General features: G+C 37.6%; 2 protein-coding genes and 1 long non-coding RNA gene across 6 annotated transcripts; 1 reads left to right on the plus strand and 2 right to left on the minus strand.

Moving 5' to 3' along the window:
- The first annotated feature begins 1,116 nt into the window (after positions 1 to 1,116).
- On the plus strand, positions 1,117 to 23,419 carry LOC126622090 (transcription factor MYB114-like). The gene is made up of 4 exons (XM_050290750.1): positions 1,117 to 1,243; positions 3,747 to 3,876; positions 5,594 to 5,788; positions 23,158 to 23,419. The coding sequence occupies exons 1-4, from the start codon at positions 1,117 to 1,119 to the stop codon at positions 23,417 to 23,419; spliced, it is 714 nt and encodes a 237-aa protein (XP_050146707.1).
- On the minus strand, positions 9,489 to 16,905 carry LOC126622091 (uncharacterized). Of its 3 annotated transcripts, XR_007623327.1 has the most exons (5): positions 16,724 to 16,905; positions 16,519 to 16,640; positions 15,864 to 15,922; positions 14,831 to 15,014; positions 9,489 to 9,577 (listed from the first exon to the last, which is right to left on the minus strand). It is a non-coding gene; the product is annotated as an uncharacterized LOC126622091 (long non-coding RNA). The 3 variants fall into 3 exon arrangements; XR_007623325.1 differs by lacking the exon at positions 9,489 to 9,577 and having other exon boundaries at positions 14,799 to 15,014; positions 16,724 to 16,904; XR_007623326.1 differs by lacking the exons at positions 9,489 to 9,577; positions 14,831 to 15,014 and having other exon boundaries at positions 15,823 to 15,922; positions 16,724 to 16,904.
- On the minus strand, positions 10,522 to 13,100 carry LOC126622087 (F-box protein SKIP19-like). 2 transcript variants are annotated; one of them, XM_050290742.1, is made up of 2 exons: positions 12,543 to 13,100; positions 10,522 to 11,516 (listed from the first exon to the last, which is right to left on the minus strand). In XM_050290742.1, exons 1-2 carry the CDS (start codon positions 12,851 to 12,853, stop codon positions 10,868 to 10,870), a joined length of 960 nt encoding a protein of 319 aa, XP_050146699.1. In that variant the 5' UTR covers positions 12,854 to 13,100; the 3' UTR covers positions 10,522 to 10,867. The 2 variants fall into 2 exon arrangements, with proteins under 2 accessions (XP_050146699.1, XP_050146698.1); XM_050290741.1 differs by having other exon boundaries at positions 12,528 to 13,089.
- Positions 23,420 to 23,805: the final 386 nt, after the last annotated feature.

Consider the following 23,805-nt stretch of genomic DNA (forward strand, 5'->3'; position numbering starts at 1 on the left):
AACCACACAAACAAGAGGGCACATGAGGGCACGGGAAGTGGAAGGGCAGAGAATCTGCCTCCTTTGTGTATGTGCCGTGGGATCAGCTACCTCTAGTACACCTCTATTAACCCATCATATGGAGGAAGGAGGATATATAATAATTGGATCTGGCTTCTCTGCCCTCCCACTATCATCCCCTTCTATTTGTACGGTCACGATTAAGTCACGTCAAAATTTTATATCACTATTGCTTTTTGTCTTATTATCTCTATAAAAAATCAATATAAAATGTTGACGTGGCTTAACCGTGACCACACAAAATAATAAGAGATGAGAGTGTATGGAACTGGGAGGGCAGAGAAGTCGGGTCCATAATAATTTGCTGGGAATGGGGAAAGGTGCCTGGACTAAGGGGTGGTTTGGGAGTGAGGTGCTTAAAAAAAAAGCACCTATGAAAAAAAGCTATGAGGGTTTTAGGTGTTTGGTAAACTGAAAAAAATGGCTTATTTTGGAAGCTGCTGTGAGAATAAGCTGAAATCAAAGGAAAAAGCTGAAGCTGCTGTTTGCAGCTTTGGAAAACTAGCTTTTTTTCAAAGCACACGGAGCTATAGTGCTCCTTTAATGAAAAGACCCACTATCAGACTGCTTTTTTTTTCCAAAAGCACTTTTACAAAAAAGTTTACCAAACACTCTGTTGATTTATTTCACAGCCGCTTATTCTCACAACACAGCCGCTTATTCTCACAGCAGCTTTTTTTAAAGCACAATAATATCAAACCAGCCCTAAACAGAAAGATGATATTCTGGGGCAGTATTTGGAATAAAAATAGAGAACTTTGGGGCAATTTTCTTTTATATATATTTCTTGTATATCCGATCCGCTAACATAAGGAAACCTCTATATACACACACAAACAACTCTAACTACTGTACATCTGATATGAGACAAATTGACTCACATCAACACTCTTCCTTAAGAATCAGTGAAATACAACCTGAACCTATCGTTTCTGGTAAAAAAAAAAAACTCTATCAAATTGTTTCTTCGTACTGTGGTCCTTTTCATTCATTTATGTGGCGAGCAGTCATGCACGTCGGTGGCCTTATGATCTCTAATCTGATATATATTTACATATGGAGGATAGTAATTTGCTGGGAATAATGAGGAAATGTGCCTGGACTCAACAGGAAGATGATATTCTGAGGCAGTGCGTTGAAAAGCATGGAGATGGAAAGTGGCACCACGTTCCTCGCGAAACAGGTAAAGAGACAAGTTTATTGGCATACTTGACTAGAAAATTAGTTGTCCTTCAGTTTGATTATCTAGAAACATGTTATAAATAAAGTCTCACTAGAACACAGCAGCTCATCTACCACGACAATTCTACCACGGATTTTATGTGCGCATGATAAAAGTGAATATTTATCACGGGCTTAGTGAGCACGTCGTGGATAATAATATTTTATAACAAGCAAATAATGACCCGTTATGATAAAATAATCTAATACCACGAACTTAGTCAACACGTTGTAAAAATATTAAATCACCACGGACCTTCAACGTGGTATATAGTTCGTAACCACTCTGGATTCTTTTTATCTACCACGATCATTAAGTGTGGTAGAATTACACACATTATTAAAAAAAATTCAAAAAGCGGGATTACAAATTTCCCAAAATTTGAAATCTATGAAACTTACTAATATTCCCGCCCTTCTCAAAATTGAAATCCTTCTCAATTCCTATTTCTTATGGCTTCCTCTTTATTCTCTGGGCAGACTCCCACCTACCACCGACTTGAAAACTCCCCACCGCTTCTTAGCCATCTACAGATTTTCCTATTCACCATTTCCCTCTCATTTACCCCTTGTTCTTTCTTCCCCCTCGTACTTGTTCTCGGAAGATTCCTTTTTCTCTCTCTCTCTCTTTCTAACTTCTGAATTTCATTTTTTTCCTGAGAAAACTGCAATAATGGTGAGCTTCTCAGCCCTCTGAGTTTTTACTTAACGATATTCGTCAATCTGCTAGTATCGCTCTAAATCTCCTTGCTAGTGCCCCAACTGTTGTCGTCATGAAACTCTGCTTCATTGGCTTCATCACGGCTCTTCATGTGTTCGGCAAGCTGTACCTCCACCGATCTAGTGGCGGAACTTGAGGTCTGGGTCCTGGTTCAGATCGGGTTTGGATTCGAAACTTAATTGGTAATTCAATGCTACAAATACTTTGTTTTCGCTATGCTATGTAAATTATCTCAGGGTTGATATTGTTAGGGTTTTAATTTTGTTTAAAGTTTGGATCTTGGATTGTGTTTGGATCAAAATCGTGTAATAAATATTTAACCTTTCGTTATTTTGCTTTCTGAATTTTGATATGCTATTGAATGATTGAGAATTTGATGATCCAAAAATTTTGAATTTGTTAAAATTTTAGAGATTAAAAGGAAAGCAGAATTGTGTAAACTTGGGAGATTCATGGTTACATAAACTAAGTAGACGTTTGCTAATAAGATTTGGAATTGAAAAAAGGGCATCCAAAGCAAAAGGGATTAGAGCTTTTAGAAAATAAATAGGATTGGCTTTGCAATACATTGGCTACTGATGTATGTTCAGAAAAACTGCCCTTGATCCATTTTGGGGTGAAATCTTGATAAATGTAAAGATAAGAATGGATGAATGATCAACAAAATGTGAAGAGCTTGATTGTAGCCAACAATAACTAAGCTTCTTTCCTGCCCATGATTTGGACTTTGATTAGAAGGTATTATTTAGAGGGTTTCATAAGGTTGTTACATAATGAATGCCTATTTCTGTTAATATCCTTATTAGAAGGAATCAGAAGTTTGGACTGGGGCTGAGTTTATCCATAGGGTTCAGCATTTGATACCTATTGATCCACTGCCTGTCTCAGTAGTTTAGCATATCCTTGGGATAATCGGTACTAGGACATTTTTTTTTTTCACTTAGATGATGGACTGTTTGCCTTTTGGGAATTGACTTAATGGATGAAATTTTTTTGTATATCATGTCCTTGAGTTGAGACATGAGTTTCCTTTCTAAGATATATATTTTTTCTTGTTTTATCTCAAAGGTGGTTGGTGGTTCTAATTCATGAGGGTCCATAACTCCAATGTCAGCTATTACATCAACAGGAAACTACAAATTTGAAGTGTGTACATGGGTGGGCAACTGCAAATTTGAAAGGAATTTGATTGGAGGTATTCAAGGAAAACTAAAGTCTTCTAAGTGACAATTTCCTTGTAAATGGCGGCGTATTTCATAATTTATAGATAGTTTCATATTTCTTAGGACATCACATTGGTTTTATAGGTGATTTTGTTGTAGTTTAGTGTAATACTTGTAATTCTTTTTAAACATGTAATAATTTAAAATTTTATTGTATTATAGTAAATTTGCAATTTTGTGGGTTTTTATATATTGCTTTTTTTTTTATCAAAATTTATATATTGTTTTTAATTAATTAATTATTTTTATTTTTTAGAATTTTTTTTATAATGGGCATTATCCATGGTTAATTAATGGTCCACAACGGTTTTAGCGTGTGGTGTTAGATTCGAATTCACTACGGGCTAAGTCCGTGATTATTATTTAATTGACAACGTGCTTTGGCCGTGGTAAAAGTCTAAACTTTTTACCACATCCTTAATACTAATGGGCAGTGTGTTCGTGGTGGATTTCGATCTACAACGGACATCCACCATGGTAGATGATCTTTTTTCTTCTAGTGTCTTTGTGTAAATGTGCAGGTCTAAACAGATGCAGGAAAAGCTGCAGACTGAGGTGGTTGAACTATTTGAAGCCGAATCTCAAGAGCGGAGATTTCACAGAGGATGAAATAGATCTAATCCATAGACTTCAGAAACTTTTGGGAAACAGGCAAGTCCCTTTATTTGGCAAACAAAAAAAGAAACCGGCAAGTCATTTTATATTCCAAGCAAAAGCCAAATGCATGCATGCATGAGCTAGTTATCATATTACGCACCTTGAAGATTGTATCAAAACACAAGAACTTCATAAGAAGCTGGGAAATGAACAGAAGCCTGCCAAGGCACATCAGCCAGTAAATAAGATTTGTTGACCGACTAAAGGGTGGTTTGGAAGTGAGGTGCTTAAAAAAAAGCATCCATGAAAAAAAGCTGTGAGGGTTTTAGGTGTTTGGTAAACTAAAAAAAATGGCTTATTTTGGAAGCTGCTGTGAGAATAAGCTGAAATCAAAGAAAAAAGCTGAAGCTGCTATTTGCAGCTTTGGAAAACTGGTTTTTTTTCAAAGCAGCTACAGTGCTCCTTTAATGAAAAGACCCACTATCAGAATGCTTTTTTTTCCAAAAGCATTTTTACAAAAAAAGTTTATCAAACACTCTGCTAATTTATTTCACAGCCACTTATTCTCACAACACAGTTTTTTTTCAAAGCACAGCAATACCAAACCAGCCTTAACACACATACATCCAGAATACGAAACCCTATATGCAAAAACTTAAGACGCTGGCCAGCCACCAGCATTTTGGGCCTTTTTTGTTTGTGCTCCAAGTCTGTGGAGCCAGGATTTCACACTTGAGAAAGCCTCTCACAAAAAATTAATAAAAAAAAAATATAGGGTTCTTTAAATATAGATCCTTACAACTTTTATTTTCTTGATAAAAATTCATTTAATTCTGAACATCCAAATAAAACCCAAATTGGAAAAAAATACCAAGTAAAAAATATATGTTAAAAAATATTATATATAATGAATTTACCTATATGTAAATTTATGATTAGCAAATAATATATATTTTGTAGGTAAATTAATATTGAATCAGGTAATTTATTTTTTATATATTATTACATTTTATTATTATAAGATATATGTACAAATAATAGGTAAATTAACTTCAAATCAAATAACATTGCTTTATTTTGTAAGTAAATTAATTTTGAATCAAATAGTATTCTTTTGTTATGTAGGTATTTTATTTTGTATGTATCAATGATTCAATATCATATATATATTTGGCACATTTTATTATCATATGTACAAATAATAGGTAAATTAGTATTAAATAAAATAATATTGTTTTATTATGTAGGTAAATTATTTTGCATGAATTTTACATATATCATGCATATGTCATGTGTGTGTGTGAGAGAGAGAGAGAGAGAGAGAGAGAGAGAGAGAGAGAAATAATTTACCTACATTAATATGTAAAATATAGTTTTATTGACTTCATTAAGCAAGTATAATAACATTTATTAGACATGTTTTATGTTACTATATAGGCATTAATTATGTACATCAAACATTCAAATATGGTTTATCAAAAAATAAAATAAATTCAAATAGTGGTATTTTAGGAATCCAAATTTTTTTAAATCTATGAAGCCAAACATAATTAATGAATTTGCTGATATGAAATCTAGTCAATGGGTTTTATCCGAGTGAGAATAATTCTGAAACCGTGACAACAACTCCTTACAATTTTACTATTCTTGAGTTACAAAGCCCTTGTTTCTGACCAAAAAAAAAAAAAAGAGTTACAAAGCCCTTGTAGTTTTGAACAAATGCCCTTGTAGTTTTAACATATTATTTATTCATTTTGTTTGTGCATGTAAGGTGGTCAATAATTGCTGGAAGACTCCCAGGAAGAACAGCAGGCAAGGTAAAAAATTATTGGAATAGCAAGCAACGAAAGGAGTTGGAATATATGAAGGATAAATCCAAAGAAAGAACAAAAGCCACATCCGTCATAAGACCTCAACCACGGAGGGCTAGAGTTGCAATTTTTCAATCTGAAGAGAACTGTAGCAGGTTATTACAGACATCATCACCACCTACAGAAAATGCTATTGATTCATGGAAGACCATGTTGCATGATACAGACAATCTCATTTCTCAAAACCTTTGTCACCTTCTCTTTTAATTGAATTGCCTAGTAACTATCCCACTCTTAAATATTTAGTGTACCAATGCTTTGTAATCTCCTTATTTAAAGGGCTCCATATGTATCTTTAAGGTAGTGAATTTGGTGATTTATATTAGAAGACAGTGAATTTTCTCCTCCTTAAAATCAAGTTTAAAGCTTGGTTGTGTGAATGAATCCACGATTAGCGACGTCGAGTGATTCCGTTGCCCTTGGTTGAGTGACTCCCAGGTTATCTATCCCTCGTCTCCTCGAGACCCCTTGGTTCTTCCTGCGTCAGGAGGGGTTCAAAGAAGTTGTCTTTGAACGATATAAGGAAAAAAACAATGTTGACCGATCGGAACAACTTATCTTGACTTAAAAAGTTAGGAGGTGCCTCAAACCAAACAAAATCATGACAGATAGACTATGAGATGCCCAAGAGAAATTTTCAGAGTGCCAAGAATACGGCCAGGTACGCCAAGTGTCATAATATAATTATTATTTTTCGAGTTTCCAACTAACTGTATTATTACACTTGGTGTATCAAGCCGTGTTCCTGACACTTAATCTCTGCAGACACGAAGCGCACATGAGTAGGTAGTTAAAAGAAGATTCATGGACCGTGACAACTCCTTGAGCTACAAGCTTGTTGGTGACTGGTTCTGCGCCCTACATCAGGCCATGGACTCTTCCTTGTCTACTTTGCAGAGGGAAATATATATATATATACACACACGCAGAGCTCAGCTGGTTGATTGTCTACACCAAGCTATAAAATGTAAGCAAAGATATTGTAAACCCGAAACCGAAAACCGAAACCCTGGCTACGTAACTGTGTGCACAAAAGATGAAAAGAAAGGCATGTGAAATAACAATGGAGGAAAAACAAGAGAGACAACAAAGTAAAAGAGAGCGAAAGGCTTCTGAAGTGGGCAGCACTTATGCTTTTGGGCACTCTTCGGCGGATGCTGTTCTCATTCACTACATGCAATCAGACAAAACACATGATGGTCCTGTTAGTGGGGATGAAGTTGAGGAGCAAATTCATAAGTTTCGAGGCCTAAAAAACCGGCAGAAATACAAGCGAAGGATAGAGATTATCGATGTTGATGATCTGGAAGAAGATGATCATAAGTTGGCGGATGAGAAGAAAAGGATTGAGGATGAGTGGACAGTATGCTATGCAGTTGAAGACGACGCGCTTCTTCAGAATAACAAGAAGAGACGGAAAGGTAGACATGCTTTGGAGGAAGTTAAGGCGTCTCCATCACGCCGTCAATTCCAATATTTGAAGACTTGTGGTCTAGTTTTGAGAGTGATCATCATGTTAACAACGATGGCGGCAAGGGATCATTCTGGTATACAAACTTGGAAGATAGTGAGGCACAATGTGTCTCGAACCAACCAATATCCAAATCTGAAGATATGATTACAAATTCAGTCCTAAATATTGAGAATCATCATCAGGGTTACAATAATTGCGACGGGTACTTTCAGGATAAAGATTTAGAAGATAGTAATGTGCTATGTGTCTCGACTGAACTAATATCAAACTCTAAAGACATCTTGCTGTTGGAAAATATTAGTATTTTGATTTATTTGAATGTTTGGTTTTTTGAGCTTAGCCCGTTAGAATTAGGTTTTGTTAGATATTAGGGTTAGTTTATTATAAATATGGTGCTTTGTTATTCATTAGAGAACAAGTTAGCCATAATGTAGTCTTTTTGAGTTTTATAGCCGTTTCGGCATTCTCAGTTTGTTTAATAATATTCTTATTATTTGTTAGTCTTGTTCGTTACGCACTCTGATATTCAACTTGGTATCAGAGCAGGTTTGATCCTTCGGGATTTAATCTGCTTCGGGTTGGTATCTGTTTGCTTGTTTCCGTTGTCGTTCGTGTTCAGATTGTTAGTTGGTATTGATTGTTTTCAAGAAGAAAAAAATTGTTCGTTCGTTTTTTGTCCCGTGACTCTGCTTCTGCACCTTTGAACGCCGCAGCCTGCAGAAGTATCCGCAAGTCTGTATTGCTGCAAAGGAAAAAAAAGAAAAAGTAGAATGGAATGAAAAAAAAAGGAAAAAAAGGGGAGTAAAAAAAAAAGGAAGAAACAAGAAAAAATTGGTTGCTTGTTTGAGGCCCATGCTGGCACAAGGAAAAAATAATAATTTGGTTGAATTTTTTGTTTGTTTGTTTGGAAGTTGGCATTGACATTGGTATCGACATCGGCATCGGCATTGGTATCGGCATCGGTATCGGCATTAGTATTGGCATCGGCATTAGTATCGGCATCGGCATCGGCATTGGTATTGGCATCGGCATCGGCATTGGCATTGGAATTTGGAGGCTTGCATCCACATCTGCTTGTTGGCAAACTCATGTCGTGTACCGCCATGAGTTTGACGGGGGGGGGGGTGTTGGAAAATATTAGTATTTTGGTTTATTTGAATGTTTGGTTTTCTGAGCTTAGCCCGTTAGAATTAGGTTTTGTTAGATATTAGGGTTAGTTTATTATAAATATGGTGCTTTGTTATTCATTAGAGAACAAGTTAGTCACAATGTAGTCTCTTAGGGTTTTGTAGCCGTTTCGACATTCTCAGTTTGTTTAATAATATTCTTATTATTTGTTAGTCTTATTCGTTGCGCACTCTGATATTCAACTCTTACCTCATTCATCACCCCTCGTCGGTGGTACCAACCAATATTAAAATCTAAAGGCATCTTGTCTAATATTTCAACCCTCAATTTTGAGAGTGATCATGGTAACGACAATGGTGGCGATGAATATTTTTGGGATAAAGATTTGGAAGATGCTAGTCCGCTAAGCGACTCTACTCAACTAATATCAAAATTTGAAGACATCTTGCCCAATTCATCACCCTTGATTAGTTTTGAGACTAATCAACATCATCATGTTGTTGGTGATCACCATGGTAACAGAAATGCCAACGGAGAATCCTTCAGCTGGTATATTGATTTGGAAGATGATAAGGCACAATGTGTCCCGAACCACAATGACGGTGAGAGAGATATTTGGAATAAAGATTTGGAGGATGGTAAGGCGCTATGTGTCGCAACCCAACTAGGATCGAAATCTGAAGACATCTTGCTTAAGTCACTACCCTTAAGTTTTGAGAGTAATAATCATCGTCATGCAGTAGATGATGAACAAGGTAACAACAATGGCGACAACGGAATCTTTTCGACCAATTTGGAAGATGGAAACGCATAATGTGTCTTGAACGAACTGATATCAAAATCTGAAGACATACTGTCTATTTCAACCTTAAGTTCTGAGAGTAATCATCAGCTTGTGGTGGATGATCATCATGGCAACAACAATAATGGCGGCGAGGGATCTCTTTGAGATGAGATGAAGTGTTGGAGCATGCAAAGGAAGTGAATAACACTAATAATCCCAACGGATACTACGGTTACTCAGAGGAGTTTTGTTCTCCAATCTCGACCATGATGTTAGCTCTAATGTTTATTTTCTTCCTTTTACATAATATTTTAGACATTTTTTCATTTTTTTAAAAAAAATTAATAAATGTAATTGCATCGCCATTCTCATTAGAGCAGTTCCAGCGTGGGAGCCTCTCCCCCAGACTATTCACTATTTAATCCACCCAGTAAATAGTAACTGCCCTTAATGAATAGTAATTGTCTTTTGCATCTCTACCGTTGTACTTAAATAGCCCTGACAATACGTAATAAAATATTAGTTTTTTTTTAAATAATACAAAATAATTTTATTTATAATTTCGGATAAGATTTTTAATCGTTTTAGTTACATCGTGTCATTATCCAAAAAGTTATAAAATAATACAAAATAATTTTATTTATAATTTCGGATAAAATTTTTAATTGGTCTCGTTGTAACACTTTCTATTAATTTTTTTTATTTTTATTTTTTCTTTTAACATGGTGCAGCACACCATTCCAACACCTCTATTTTTTTCACATGGTGCCGATGCACCATGCCAAAACCTTTTTTATATTATTTTTTTCTTCTTTTCACATGGTGCCAACGCACTATTCCTTCTTTTCATTTAGTTCTCTCTCACTTTGAGCTCCGGAGGCAGGGCCTCAGCAGCGCTCTCTCTCTCTCTCTCTCTCTCTCTCTCTCTCTCCTCTTTCCCCCAAAAACAAATCCCAAATCGTGCGATCTGGGCGCACGAGTGGAAGGAGGGGGATCGTGAGTGCGTGGAGGCGAAGGCGGTGTGAGGTGCGATGATAACTGCAGTGGAGGAGGGACCGGATCTGTTCCATTTATCTGTGGGTATCAGTCTCAGCGACGAACTCCAGCCAGAGCCGTTGAGTTCAAAGCCAGAGTTTTACATTTTTTTTAATTTTTTAATTTTATTTTTTAATTTTTTATATTTTTTTAATTTTATATTATGGCCGACGTCGTCCTAACATCAGCTTCGGGCTCTCGGGCTGGCAATCCCTGCCGGGCCTGTTGTTCGGGCCTCGCCTGTCCATCGGGCTCCCATACGCTGGACCCTATCTCCCCAGCAATTTGGCCCTGTTTGCTGGCCTGTCCCCCGAGCAACCTCCCCCGCTGGAGTTGCTCTTACCTACACCCCAATACGGTACCATGGCATTCTCAAACGAATAACGCGACGCCACAATGGATAAAAGTACAGAAACAGTCAAATCCATCGTATATAAAGCATAACTTCAGTCCCCATAACTAACAAAACCTGTTTTAAACAAGTAAGAAATGTTCAGAGAAAAATCATAGTCTGATGGGAGCCAGGCTATCAAAGACCAAGTACAAATTAAAATGAAGCGTAATTAGCCCTGCTTGTAAAATGGCAGAAACAGTCGTGCATCGGGAGGTAACGCATAAAAAACTGCATATTCTGTAGAGAATTAGGCATTCTGCAAAGAAATTCCAGACCCCTTGAATGTATAAAAGCTTTTTGCTTCGAGAGCACTAGATGCGCCAATTTCATCAGATACAAGGTCTTCAATGCATCAAAAGTCAGACAATCCATGGATAAACATCATTATCCTCAACCTCACGGCAGTCATCAGAACCACTCCCGTAGTTGAAGTCATACTCCTCATCATCTTCTACTTTTCGGTTACAGAAGTCATAATCCTTATCATCATCAGACATCAAATCTATATCCGAATACCCAAATGCGTTGTCTTCATGGTAATCAATTGCAGAATCAAATTCATAGTCAAGGGTGGAATCATCAGGAAACCACAATTTTTTCATTTGTTCAGCACATCTTCTTCTCAACTTTCCTCCCAGCTTAAGATTGAAGCACTGCCGAAGATCAAGCGACTCGAGCTGAGGACAATGGTCAAGAATGGCCAGCAAGCCATCGTTCGTCAGCTTATTCCCAAAAAGCTGGAGGTGGCGTAAATCATGCATCGTTCCTGCTATAGCAAGTGCATCGTCGTCACACTCTTCATCTGACCATCTGTACCACCGGTTGTTAAATTTGAATGATTTCAAAAGAGGGCAAGAAGACCCTACAACTTCTAGAGGTTCATGTGAGAATGCACAGTATGAAATTTCAAGGTCCTCCAAGAGTGGAAGTTTCGAAGCCACTTTAGCCAGTCCCTCATTCGTTATGCCATCGCAACGGACAAGTCGGAGACGTTTGATTCCACTTGAACTATTGAAAGGTAAAAAAAAAAAGGTCGTACCCAGTGCACAGAAAGACACATAGGAAAGAAATTCCAATCAACATAAATTACATAATAATTCATTGGCATGAATATATGGAATTTCTAGCATACAAATATGTATATATTGTCTGCCTTTGTGTGTGTTGTGAATCATATCAGAGAGAACAGATGCTGAATAAATATACGAAAAGAAGGCATTACTTAAAAGGCTTTTGTCGCCAAAATGGTGGTATAATAACTCATCACTTTAGTCTCTGACATTGAAAATGGATAGGAGTGGTCTCTGAGTTTGTCCACCGTCAATCATTTTGGTCATTCCGTGAAAAATCTTTGTTAGGTGGAAAAGCAAGTGGAGGAGTTGATTGAACAAAAATACCTCAACTTAACGGAGATTTTTCATGGAAAGATCAAAATGATTAACGGTAGACAAATTCAGAGACCACTCTTATCGATTTTTAATGACAAACCAAAGTGAGAAGTTATTATAATCCCAGGACCATTTTGGCTAAAAGCCGTAATTAAATAAGTGACAGTATACCAAACAAGCAAACTAAACCAAATACTAAATACCAACTCTTTTCTTGGAAATTATATGCAAAACACATCACTAAATGTCTAGGAAAATCATCATCCCAAGAATTTTCATACATGCATTGCAGCGAATGGTCCAGTCAGTATCGAACCCAAATAAACAAGTTTGCAGCACAAACCCTGGACTAGGTGAAAGGTGTTCGTAAGAACACAAGTAGGTCGTAAGGACGAAAAGGGCATCGGCCACGTTTCCTCCTAGACTTCTTCTCATAAGGGTTAGTTAAACTACACAAGCACATTGGGACTCGCCCTCCAACGCAGTTCTTGAGATGAAGGAGTCATTAGGCTCAAACAAAATTGGTGACATTACCAAAAGACAATGACTTGACCAACCTTGAATTACAACTATGTTGAAAGAACAAAACCCGAAAACCAAACATAGAACAACTAAATTGACATTTGAATACCAGTTGGTGATGTACTTGAGAAGCTCATCGGAGCCGAAATCTTCGACATTGATACCGACCAGATTTCCAGAGCTGCGGTCAACGGCGTGGCGGCACATCTTCTCCAAGTCGTAATGAATGTGCTTCTGATGATCAAGATCGCGCAGGTCGACGGTGCACCACATCAGCGGGTCCTTGCAAATGTTGTACCACGTCGCGCACACCATCTGAGCGCTCGTCAGGATTTCGATGGCTCCGAGTCGAGAGAGTATTGAAGCCGTGACGTCCTCCGGCAGTTCCGTCCAGTTTCGGCCCCGGCCTGGAGCGGGTCGAGCGGAGGAGGCCATTGAGTGGGGAGCTGCTTGATTTCTGTTCCGGTTTTATTTAGAACCCACTCTATATATACCTAGGCCCAAGGGTTCAACTCGGGTGGTTGGGTCACGTTGGGTTGGGTCGAGCAACCCAACTCCAGCCCAAGTTTAGTTTTAACCAACCACCCCACTTGCCTCAAAGACTATCTCCAATCGCATCAAGCTCATTATGCCTAAACTAACTTCTCAACATCAAAAATTTCTAACACCATATTGGCCTTTGAAATTGCTCAGTCTTTCTTTAGGAGAAGTAAAGAGAGATTCTTGGGCCTTAAACTCGACATGAACAAGGCATACGATACATGAACAAGGCAAACGATTGCATCAAATGGGGTATTGGAGTAGCTCTCAATATAACAGTAAAAGCAAGACGTGTAGACAGATCGACTCATCAAGTTTCCATTGAAAGAGAATCCACATAAGAAAAAACACTTGTCATTCGTTGGTAGGTAGGGAGACACGCTCTCTCCTTACCTATTCCTCTTTTATGTCGAAAGCCTTTCGGCTCTAATTGCGAGGCGGGAAGAGGAGGGCCAGCTCCAAGGTGTTTCTATTTGCCAAGGAGCTCCTTCTGTTAATCACTTGTTGTTCACGGATGACTGCTTCTTGTTTTCAAGGGCTAGGACGACAAATTGTAATACGATTAAGGAGATCCTAAAGTATTATGAGCATGCCTCTGGACAAGAAGTTAATTTAAGCAAAAGCACGGTATGTTTCAGCCGCAACATCAATGGTAATATGCAGAATTCTCTTGTTGGTCTTCTCGTTGTTGAAAGAGTACATAGACATGAAAAAATATTTGGTACACCAAACCATGCATTGTGGGTCGTAACTGGGAAAATTGTTTCATCACATCTATTCTACTCTCTCCGATGAACTCAGTTGGGAGCTGGTATATGCCTGCATTCACAAGTACGTAGTTAGCTCAATAGTTATTAAATCTTTGCGCCACGTAGACATTGTAATTTTTAAAGTCAACATATTTATACCGTATAATTTATTGTAAACACTCCACAAACAAACGTAAGGAAAACTCTCTTTGTATAAATTACCTACTTCTCATTGTAGGTTGATTTCAAACTAGTAAAGAAATTGATCGAGCGAACAAAACAGAATGAAATAATTGAAAGATATTTCTCAATTGAAATTCTCGAATTATTATTTAAAGTGAAAGGAAATAATCAATCGCCACATCATAATCTAAAAACATGATCTTTCTAGCATGTTCCTATTCGAAAACTGCCGAATTTGTATATAAATGCCTACTTCTCAGTGCAGGTGGATTTCAGACTAGTAAAGAAATTGATCAAGGTAACAAATTAAAATGAAATAAATGAAAGATGTTTCTTAATTGAAATACTCGAGTTATTATTGCAAGTGATTTAGTTGCGTCCATCCATGGACGGAGCTAGAAACATTTTTTTAGTGGAGGCAACTTTAAGTGATGAAATTAAATTGAAATTCAATACAATGTTATCAACTTATTGTTCAACCACATGATTTTGAATAATTGGTGCTTAAAATGCTAAAATTGCAAACCATTTACTAAATAAAAAATTACATGACTAAAAAGGATGAGATGGTAAAAATAGTATAGAACGTGAGATGATAACGTGAAATGATAACTTAACATTTTAGTTGGAGCAAATTTTTGTCGCAAAAGAAATTGAGTGGTGGCAGCTGTTCTTGATAGGCACATGCTGAATTCGTCCATGTGTCCCATCACACGTGACCCCATTGTATTACAAAATGTGTTGCTACTTGACAACAGCAGAGATATCGAATATCTTGTATGATCGACATCTTATATGATGTGGGATCCTATGATGAGTACCTTTCAATTTGACCCACGTTATGTTCTTTGCATTTTTCCCCAATTTTTTTGGCTACCACAAGAAACTCCGGTAGTGATTTGATGCAGATGATATTGACAGAAAAAAAGTCGTGTATGACACACCCCGTCCCGAAGGAGGGCATGCTGGCCGTCACGTGAGAGTGACGTAACCATTTGCACAGTACGGAAGCTTTAAGATACAATTTATAAGTTGATACACCCGAAGGTGAGTCCTAATTTTGTCCAATCTGTCATAACACCGTCGAATTCCTCGTAGCCACCACACCTTTGTGATTTCTGAACCTGGAGGGGCGCAAAACCAAAATTGAGTGGGTCAGTAAAACAATTCTTTTCCAAATCCAAACATTTCGCAAACGTTGTAACCCCTCTCCGTAAAACTTGTATACTTTCCCAGAAATGTAAAATATAAATATACATATATAATCTCAAAACTTCAAATCACTATCTCAACATTTTTCATTACAATTATGCCATGCCATGTCTAAATTCAACAGTATAATATGAATGCATCAACAATAATTATATCAGGTGCAAGAAGTAATCAACCGGAGGCCCTCTAATAGCCCTGAACGGTTGAACCTAGAGCTCAAAATCTATCACTCTCACTCTGCCGGAGTCACCTCTGTGACCTGTACGGCCTTCTGCACACAAGTTACGCTCTAGTGCTTTCTCATTAATCATCTGTGCACATAATCTAAGGTCACCCACCAGTCGAAATCTCACTAACACTCTTCGACTGGCCCGTCGCACCCACTCCGCGTGGACTGTGCGACCAGCATCTACTTGGATCCAAGGCGAGCGTGCGATGCGGTGAATACTATAAGCACTAAACCATGGTGCAGGATTTGAGCTCAATATACATCAACATCATCATAACAATAATAATACTCACCTGTGCGTCCACCGCACCATTTCATATATATGCATCATATATCAATTCATATCATTTCATGCATGGCAATTCGATTCACATTTTTCATATATATTTCATATACTTCTATGCATGACCTTTCAATTCACGTTTTCATATAATTCTATATACCTTTCATTTAAAACATAATTTCATTCTAATTCAATTTCTGGGAAAACGTCAAGTATATATATATACGGAAAACAAAACTGCCCACTCACCTGGAGTTCGTCCTACAACTCCCTAGCACAATACGCCAAGGCGTCATGACGATCGCCGCCTAGAACAGTAATCAAATCCAACCTCAGAATTCATATCGATAGAATATATAACTTATATAAAATACGTCACTACGTAGATCGATCCGGAAGATCTGCCACTCAGATTTTAAATCCATAACTTCCAGAGGTCCACAATATATCTCTAGGACAACATCCTAAAATTTCATCACCATCCAACGGTCAGATCATCAATTCACATTTTCACCTAATGCGAAAATTATAAAACGTTATTTGAACACCTAACCAACAATCCTTAATAACTTTCTCATACGGTGCTCAATTTGGGTATATGAATATACCAAAGTGATCTACTCAACGTCACGAACGTCGACATATTTTTAGATTATTTTTTTTGATGTGCCACGCGCCCCCACGCGCCAGGACAAGCACGGGGACACGCGCCCCCACGCGCATCATCCCCAACCTTGGTTCGCCGGACTGGTTTTTCCGGCGACCGGAAAACTGGAGAATTTTCAAATGCTTCGTTCTCCTTCGTTTCTCAACCATTTTCTTCGTATAATATATCAAATTGAAGCCCTCAACATGTAGAATCATAATATACTACTTTAAAGCTCTAAAAACTACGAAATCTTACCGGAAAAATTCCACAAGAACCGGCCAACTTTGAACGTGGTGATCCCGACGTCCAAAACTTCCAAACAACATACTCCGAGCTTCCTTGGGACTTCCTAAAGCTCACTGTGAGCTTAGTTTGGCCTAAAACACAACCAATTCAAAGCTCATGAACAGTACACTTTCACGGGGAGTTTAGAATCTAGGTTTTCCGAAGTAAAACTTACCTGAAATTGGTGTCTACGTGATCGTGGAGGTTCCAGGAGTTCGATGGTGGTCTTAACTCCGTCGTTGGTAGAAGTTTAGGGTGGTTTTGGAGCTTGTCCGTGTGAGTTCGAAGGAGAGGGAGAGAGAACTGAGAGTTTCGTGAGGGAGGAGAGAGAGAGTGAGACAATGTTACGGGTTATGGGGAGGGTTTTGAGGTGTGGGGATCCCACGTGTCCAACCCAATCCCAATTTCATAAATTCCCACATAAAAATCCAAACTTAAGCCTAGTTTAAGTTCCTAAAACCAAATAACTTAGGAACTTTAAGTAAAACCAATCGTTAAATTTTCGCCCCTTAGTCCCATTTAAGGGCATTTTCGTCTTTTCACGTCCTCGAAATTAAAATTCCGGGACGGGCTGTGACAGTGTATATATCTATTATATATAAAGCTAGCAGTGCAATGAACAATAATAAACAGAGAAATTTGGGGTCACGCATGTGACAAATATTTTGGTGTCATCCGCTTTGACAAAAATAATTAGACCAATTGCCTCTCAACCAAAAAATTTCAAAACATACCTAGAATAATATATCAAATCATGCAAGGGTAAGTTGATATTTTGGTCATCATTATAATATAAATATAAATGGGGAGAGAGAAAAGAATAAAAAAATGAAAGGAAAGAGAGAAAAGAATAAACAAATAACAAAGTTGATGGTGCCTAAGAGCAAGTCCACTCCTAAAGACTTTGCACCAGCACCCAGCACATTTATCCACTCAAGTGAACAGTAATAGACTCTAATGAACAGTAATAGGCCAAAGCATCTCCACCCCTAATAAAAAATAGCTTAGTCAATTTTATTAAAATATTATTATTTTTTATTATAAAATAATAATTTTTTAATTTTTAATTTTTTTTTAAAAAAGGAAAAGTCAGGAACCTCCACGGTTCCACTAGAACTCTCTATACTCTTCCTCTACATCCCCAAACGCCAAACGCCACTCCCGACGCCAACTCGCTTCAACTTCCCTCTGCATCTCTCTCTCTGTTGGGTGGAGCTCTGCAAAAACCCACCACCATGTGCAATGATAATCCCACCGGATTCCAACTTTCCTTCCGGTTCACAATCCATAATCTTTATTCCTCCACAATATTCCAACAATTTTGCCTATCAAATTCCCTATCAATCCAACCCCACTAACCCAATTTGATCTTTTCCTCAACCGGTGGTTCCCTCGGCAGTAGCTGCCGCGGATCCAGCCTGTCAATCGCCCGGCACCGACTCGTATGACAATTCGGGCTGGTACCCGTGGACCTGTGTTAGATTCCAAGGTTAGACGCATTTTAGTGAAGGCCCCGGAATCTCCCTCCACCCCAGAATCAACCTCAGCCTTGAGGAGCTCTGCAACGTGTTGATCATGTGGGAGGTTGATGGCCCGGCATGTGGGTCTGTCGATTTTAGGCCGGTCTCTTGCCTGGCTTGGGCTGGGTGCTGGTCAAAATGCTCGGCTGGAGTGGATAGCCTAGGTGCCAGGCTGGTTTTTTGGCTGAGTGCTGGCCTATCAGTTCCCTGGTGGAACTACTCTAAGTGTTGAGGAAGAAAAATATAATAAAAAGAAGAAAAATCATGAATATTGTGTTCAAAACATCTTGAGAGACGCGTAGCGCCAGTGATAAAAAATAAAATAATGAAATAAAAAAAGATTGAACCAATTCACGCATATAAATACATATAAAATGTCTAAGTCGTACGTAGCATGCTGTGATTCAAAAAATGTCTTTTGCACGCGATTGTTTATTAAATATTATTTCTCAATTTTTAAAGGTGTGTAGTGCCAGTTATAAAAAAGTATCTCGCACACTCATAATAATGTGATTCAATTAGTTGTCAAATGATTTTTTTTTAACAAACAATGTTATCTACACTAAGGGGAAGGAAGGTGGGCTTACCCTCACAATGGACTAATAATACTGTGATTCAATCAATTGTTTATTAAATATTATTTTCTCTATTCTTAATGTAAATTATATAGAAACCGATTTTATTATGTGAATTCAGCTGCTTTAATTGGTTTATGAGGGGTTTCTTCTAGCATGATCTAAAATTATTCATTTACTTCAAATATTTGACTTTTCTTTTGTCAATTTACGCATATAAATATATTTAAAATGTGTAAGTAATGCGTAACATGTTGTGATTCAAAAAAAACCTCATGCGCGTGCATGAAGGCTAGTGGACAAGAATGATTGCGATCAGTTAAAGTTTTGTCGAATATATCCAAGAAAATATGTGGCGATTTGAAAGACACATAGTTTCAGTTTAATTGTTGTGTCAATATTATAAAATATTATGTAAAAAATATAAAGGAACAAAGAATCCATAAAAAAGCACACTTTAAAAAAAATTCTCTTCACATTTTTCTAATAGTAAAATAAGAGTCAAACAAAAGTGGCTAGGAATCTTGATTTGACAAAGGTGGAAAAAATGAAGAACTTGAAGGACATAGTGACACACCCCGACCAAGATCAAGGCATGATGGCCGTCACGTGAGAGTGACGAAGCCATGTGCACAGTACGAAAGCGATAAAGATAAGAAATATACGAATAATCAAAAACCAAATTACTAGAGTGCACTACTAGACATAGAGTGATAGGAGTTAGTTACAACAGCAAACACTACTAATCAGAGCATAAGGTCTAGGTGCAGTCCAATAGGAAAAGTACTGGTTATACAGTACCAAGAATGTCCTACTATTATTTAGATAAGTTAGAACCACCGACGTCCTCAAGCCTCAAACATCAAGCTTACTTAAAACCTGGAGGGGTGCAAAACAGAAAACGTGAGTGGGCAAAAACAAATGTTTTACAAAATCATTTTCTTTATCAACATTGTTGATCCAAAAAATCGAAGGTCTTGGAACAACGTAAATCCGACCGTGAATCTGCATGAAATGTAAATAACACAAGATGTATCGTGGTTCACCCCAAGGTTTGGGCTACGTCCACACTATTATTGTATTTATCTGAGAGGTGAGGGAGAGAACCTCTGTAATGTGAAAGGGGATGTGAGAAGGCTTCTGAGGGTGAGAGGGCCTAGGAATTGGCTTCCTCTAATTGTTAAGGTGAGGAGTCCTTTTATAGAATAAGGGCTTCTCAGTTATTACATAATTGCCCCTTCCTTTATTACATAATTACATTTAAGTCCCCTGAGTATTTGTACGAGATCTAAATACGGAGACCCTAAGTATGGTATAAACACATTACATATCTCATCAATCGTGGCTAGTATATAAGTCGGAGTCACATCTAGTGACTTGTACGAGTGTACGAGTGTTTCATTAATCATTGCTAGCACATAAATCGGAGTCACATCTAGTGACCTATACGGCACTACGCCTGCACACGAGTCGGAACCACAGTAGTGGTCTGTACGACATGACTAGGTGTAAATGAATACGCTCAAGTGTTACGATCACGTGAAGAGTCACTTACGAGTCGAAACCACCTATAGTGGTATGTACGGCAGGCTTGTGCACCTACCTTGAATTCAAGGTGAGCGTATGGTGCAAAAGGTGAACATTACGTGAATGACTGTGTCCTAGCCACGGGCGAGAACACTAACACTAGGGTGCAGGTTTATGAGCTTTGAATGTATCTAATACAACATGTACGACTCATAAGCAATATGTACGAAAATGCCGAAGTTGCCTACTATTGCAACATGTACAATAGTGTCGAAGTTGCTTTAAACATAAATGTAGTCATATCATAACCCCATCAATTCAATTAATACCGTATACTTACTTGAACTTACCTAAACTTACCTAAACTTACATGTGTGTCCTGCATTCACCTTTGCACTTCAGAGCGTTCACAATAATTATGTGCAAGGAATATACGTATGGATATGCCATGACGAAATCTAAAATAAAAATATTTCATAGTATTTCCAATTATATAATACGGTGTACTAACTATTAATCACCAAAACATAAAGTTAAAATGCACATTTTTCACCAATATCCCTCACATTGCTCAATTCCTTAAACAGGGCTATTGTCTCGATTATATAATCTCATTTCTTATATGGCTGCATCTAACGTCTCGTTAGACTGCCTATGTACCCTAAACAGGGATCAAGTCATTCGTAGTTCGCAATAATCAGTTATAGTAATACGCATATGGATATATCACGATGAAATCTAAACTCAATCATCTCATAGTATTTTTTAACATATATATATATATATATATATATATATGTCATGACATAAATTTCTCAGTTTTATTTAAAAGCATTTATAAAATTATCAATCATGAAAAAAATATGATAAGCAAGTCCGCGCTACAACTTCCTAGCACAAACATTAAAGCGTCACAAACGATCGGCACCTGTGACCAATTATCAAACCATATCTCATAATTCTCGTTGATACAATACATAACTTACATCGCACATGAGTCTATGTAATTCGGTCTAGAAGATCTACAAATCAGATCTCTGATCCGTAACTTCCAAGGATCCACATTATGCTTCTAGAATAACATACCAAAGTTTCGGAACGATCCAACGGTCAGATCTCCGCCAATTACCAAAACCAAGTGGTCGTTAACATTTTATTTTACGAACTTACAAATCCAATTCGAGACGATCCGTACGTCGGATTCCCAATCTATAAGTTCCTATATTCCTCAAATATTATGAATAATAACCTATTAAAGTTTGATGACGATCCAATGGTCATATCGTTTATTCATACAATAGCCAATTAACGTATCTTAGAGACTTTTGGTTCCAACGATCAATCTACGTCATTCAATTCTCAAAACTGAATTCAAGGCATCAAATATAGCCTAAAAATAGCATTGGCGGCCCTTTGGCCACGCGCCGCCGTGGGTGGTAGTTGGCCGCCCCGACTCGTCGGAAAAATCAACTATCTCTAAAAATTACCAAAAGTTTTATATTTGAATATCTCAATGAGTAGAACAACTTTCATACCTGTGACCAAGGCCAATTTGGCTTGGAAAGGCTCCAATTTCATCAAAACCCGTCCGAACCCTAGAATTGGGTGTGCTTCGATTCGACCTCCAAACGTGTTCCGACGCCTCCACCACTAATTGGGCTTTGTTCCTGGGTTCTAGGGGAGTCTAGTGGTGATAGAAATTTGCTGGATTACCTTCACAATTGTCGGATTTTGTCATGGCACCCTCGGAACCCATAGTTTGGTTCTACTCGAATTCAAGCTCAAATCCTATAAAATTTGATTGGGAATGGAAGAGGAAAGGACTAGGGGATGATTGGGAATGGTTTCTTGGTCCAAATTCGTGAGAAATCCGGTGGATAATCACCGGAAAATATGGAGAATTGGATTGGGTGTACACGAGTCACGGGTTGGGAACCTGTTTCCCCCTTTTTTTTCCCCCGCTTTCCACTCTCCCTCCTTTCCCTCCTCGCTTATGCTTCTGATTGGGCAGTCTTCTCTCTTCCTTTCCTTTGATTGGGCAGCAGCCCTTCCCTATGTTCTCTCTCCCGTCCTCTCCTCTTCTTCCTCTTCTTCTTCAACTATTTTTAAAATCACTAAATGATAAACAAAATATATCATTATCAAAATGTATAAAATATATAAATAGCAACTAAACAAAAGTACTTCTCGGTTTTATAATTCCGTAACGTCGAGTACTTCAAGAAAACGCTAAGTATTAATTCATACACCTCGCTACATGTTGGTCAACGGATGTCAAGACCCTCGCCTCTAAAGGCATTTTCGTAAAATCACACTTTTAAATTTTGTAAAAATGTAAGATTTGGGACGGGTTGTCACAAAAATTTAGTTTGTGCAAAATTATTTTATTGTCCATAATTTTATTTTGTGATAGAAGACAAAAATATATGTTCACCTTCTTTAGGTTGACAAAGAAGGTTTCATTAGTATGTAGTTTAGATAAGCTAAGGAATTCTACCTTTCAACAACTTATCGTGACTAAAAATTATCACGTTCCTCAAACCATACAAATCATGTGAAATAGATAAAGAAAAAACATATTGATGAAAACTACAAATAAAAGATATTGGCACTCCAAAATTTCGTTATGCACTCGATCAATGAGATGGCCCGTTCTAGACACAAGGCGCACTTGATCGAGTGAGAAGAATTCTGAAACCGTGACAACACCTCCTTACAATATACTATTCTTTAGTTACAAAGCCCTTGTAGTTTTATCATATTATGTATTCATTTTCTTTGTGCATGTAAAGGTGGTCAATTATTGCTGGAAGACTCCCAGGAAGAACAGCAGGCAAGGTAAAAAATTATTGGAATAGCAAGCAACGAAAGGAGTTGGAATATATGAAGGATAAATCCAAAGGAATAACAAAAGCCACCATCGTCATAAGACCTCAACCACGGAGGGCTAGAGTTGCAATTTTTCAATCGGAAGAGAACTGTAGCAGGTTATTACAGACATCATCACCACCTACAGAAAATGCAACTGATTCATGGAAGACCATGTTACAGGATACAGACAATGTTGATGAAAGACCATTTTCTAGTTTAGGGTTAGAGGAAGACCTCTTCACAAACTTTTGGATTGACAATATTGCACAATCGAAAACGGTAGGCGTGAATTCGGCTGATGAAGGGTTACACATGAGTGGCAGCTTTTTGTTTAGGGAGAACCTGTGGAATCTAGAAGAAGAGAGAACAAAGATTTAGAGGTCCAAGGTCTCTGGCAATCATCGAATTAATTGCCGACAATGTACGAACTTAATTAGTAAGTTCCTATATGTTTGTTTGTGATATATATATATATATATATGAAGTTTTCTAATATACAGAGAATTGTTATTGGCGCTTCAAAAATCTCATTCTATACTCAAAACTTTCTATATTTGGAAAAAAAAATACACTTATAAAGAGTGTAGAATGAGATTTTTAGAATGTCAATAACACTTGTCTTTCGAAATTTCTACTTTGTGCTTATAATGTATACAACACTAATTGTGCTTGTATAAAAAAGTAGTTGGTTTAACAGAATGCCAAAATATATATACTTCAAATGAAGAGCCAGAGTACATGGGTGGGATGTCGCAGCGCTCCAA

The sequence above is a fragment of the Malus sylvestris genome, chromosome 5, assembly GCF_916048215.2.
Source record: "Malus sylvestris chromosome 5, drMalSylv7.2, whole genome shotgun sequence".
In the NCBI taxonomy this organism is placed as follows: domain Eukaryota; kingdom Viridiplantae; phylum Streptophyta; class Magnoliopsida; order Rosales; family Rosaceae; genus Malus; species Malus sylvestris.

Excerpts from the sequence above, each read along its gene's own strand:
- LOC126622090 (XM_050290750.1), top strand. The coding sequence starts at position 1,117 with ATGGAGGATAGTAATTTGCTGGGAATAATGAGGAAATGTGCCTGGACT. Across the intron at positions 3,877-5,593 it reads CAGAAACTTTTGGGAAACAG|GTGGTCAATAATTGCTGGAA; the intron begins GCAAGTCCCTTT and ends TGTGCATGTAAG. Across the intron at positions 5,789-23,157 it reads TCTGAAGAGAACTGTAGCAG|GTTATTACAGACATCATCAC; the intron begins GTTATTACAGAC and ends GAACTGTAGCAG.
- LOC126622087 (XM_050290741.1), bottom strand. The coding sequence starts at position 12,853 with ATGGCCTCCTCCGCTCGACCCGCTCCAGGCCGGGGCCGAAACTGGACG. Across the intron at positions 11,517-12,527 it reads CTCAAGTACATCACCAACTG|TTCAAGTGGAATCAAACGTC; the intron begins GTATTCAAATGT and ends ACCTTTCAATAG.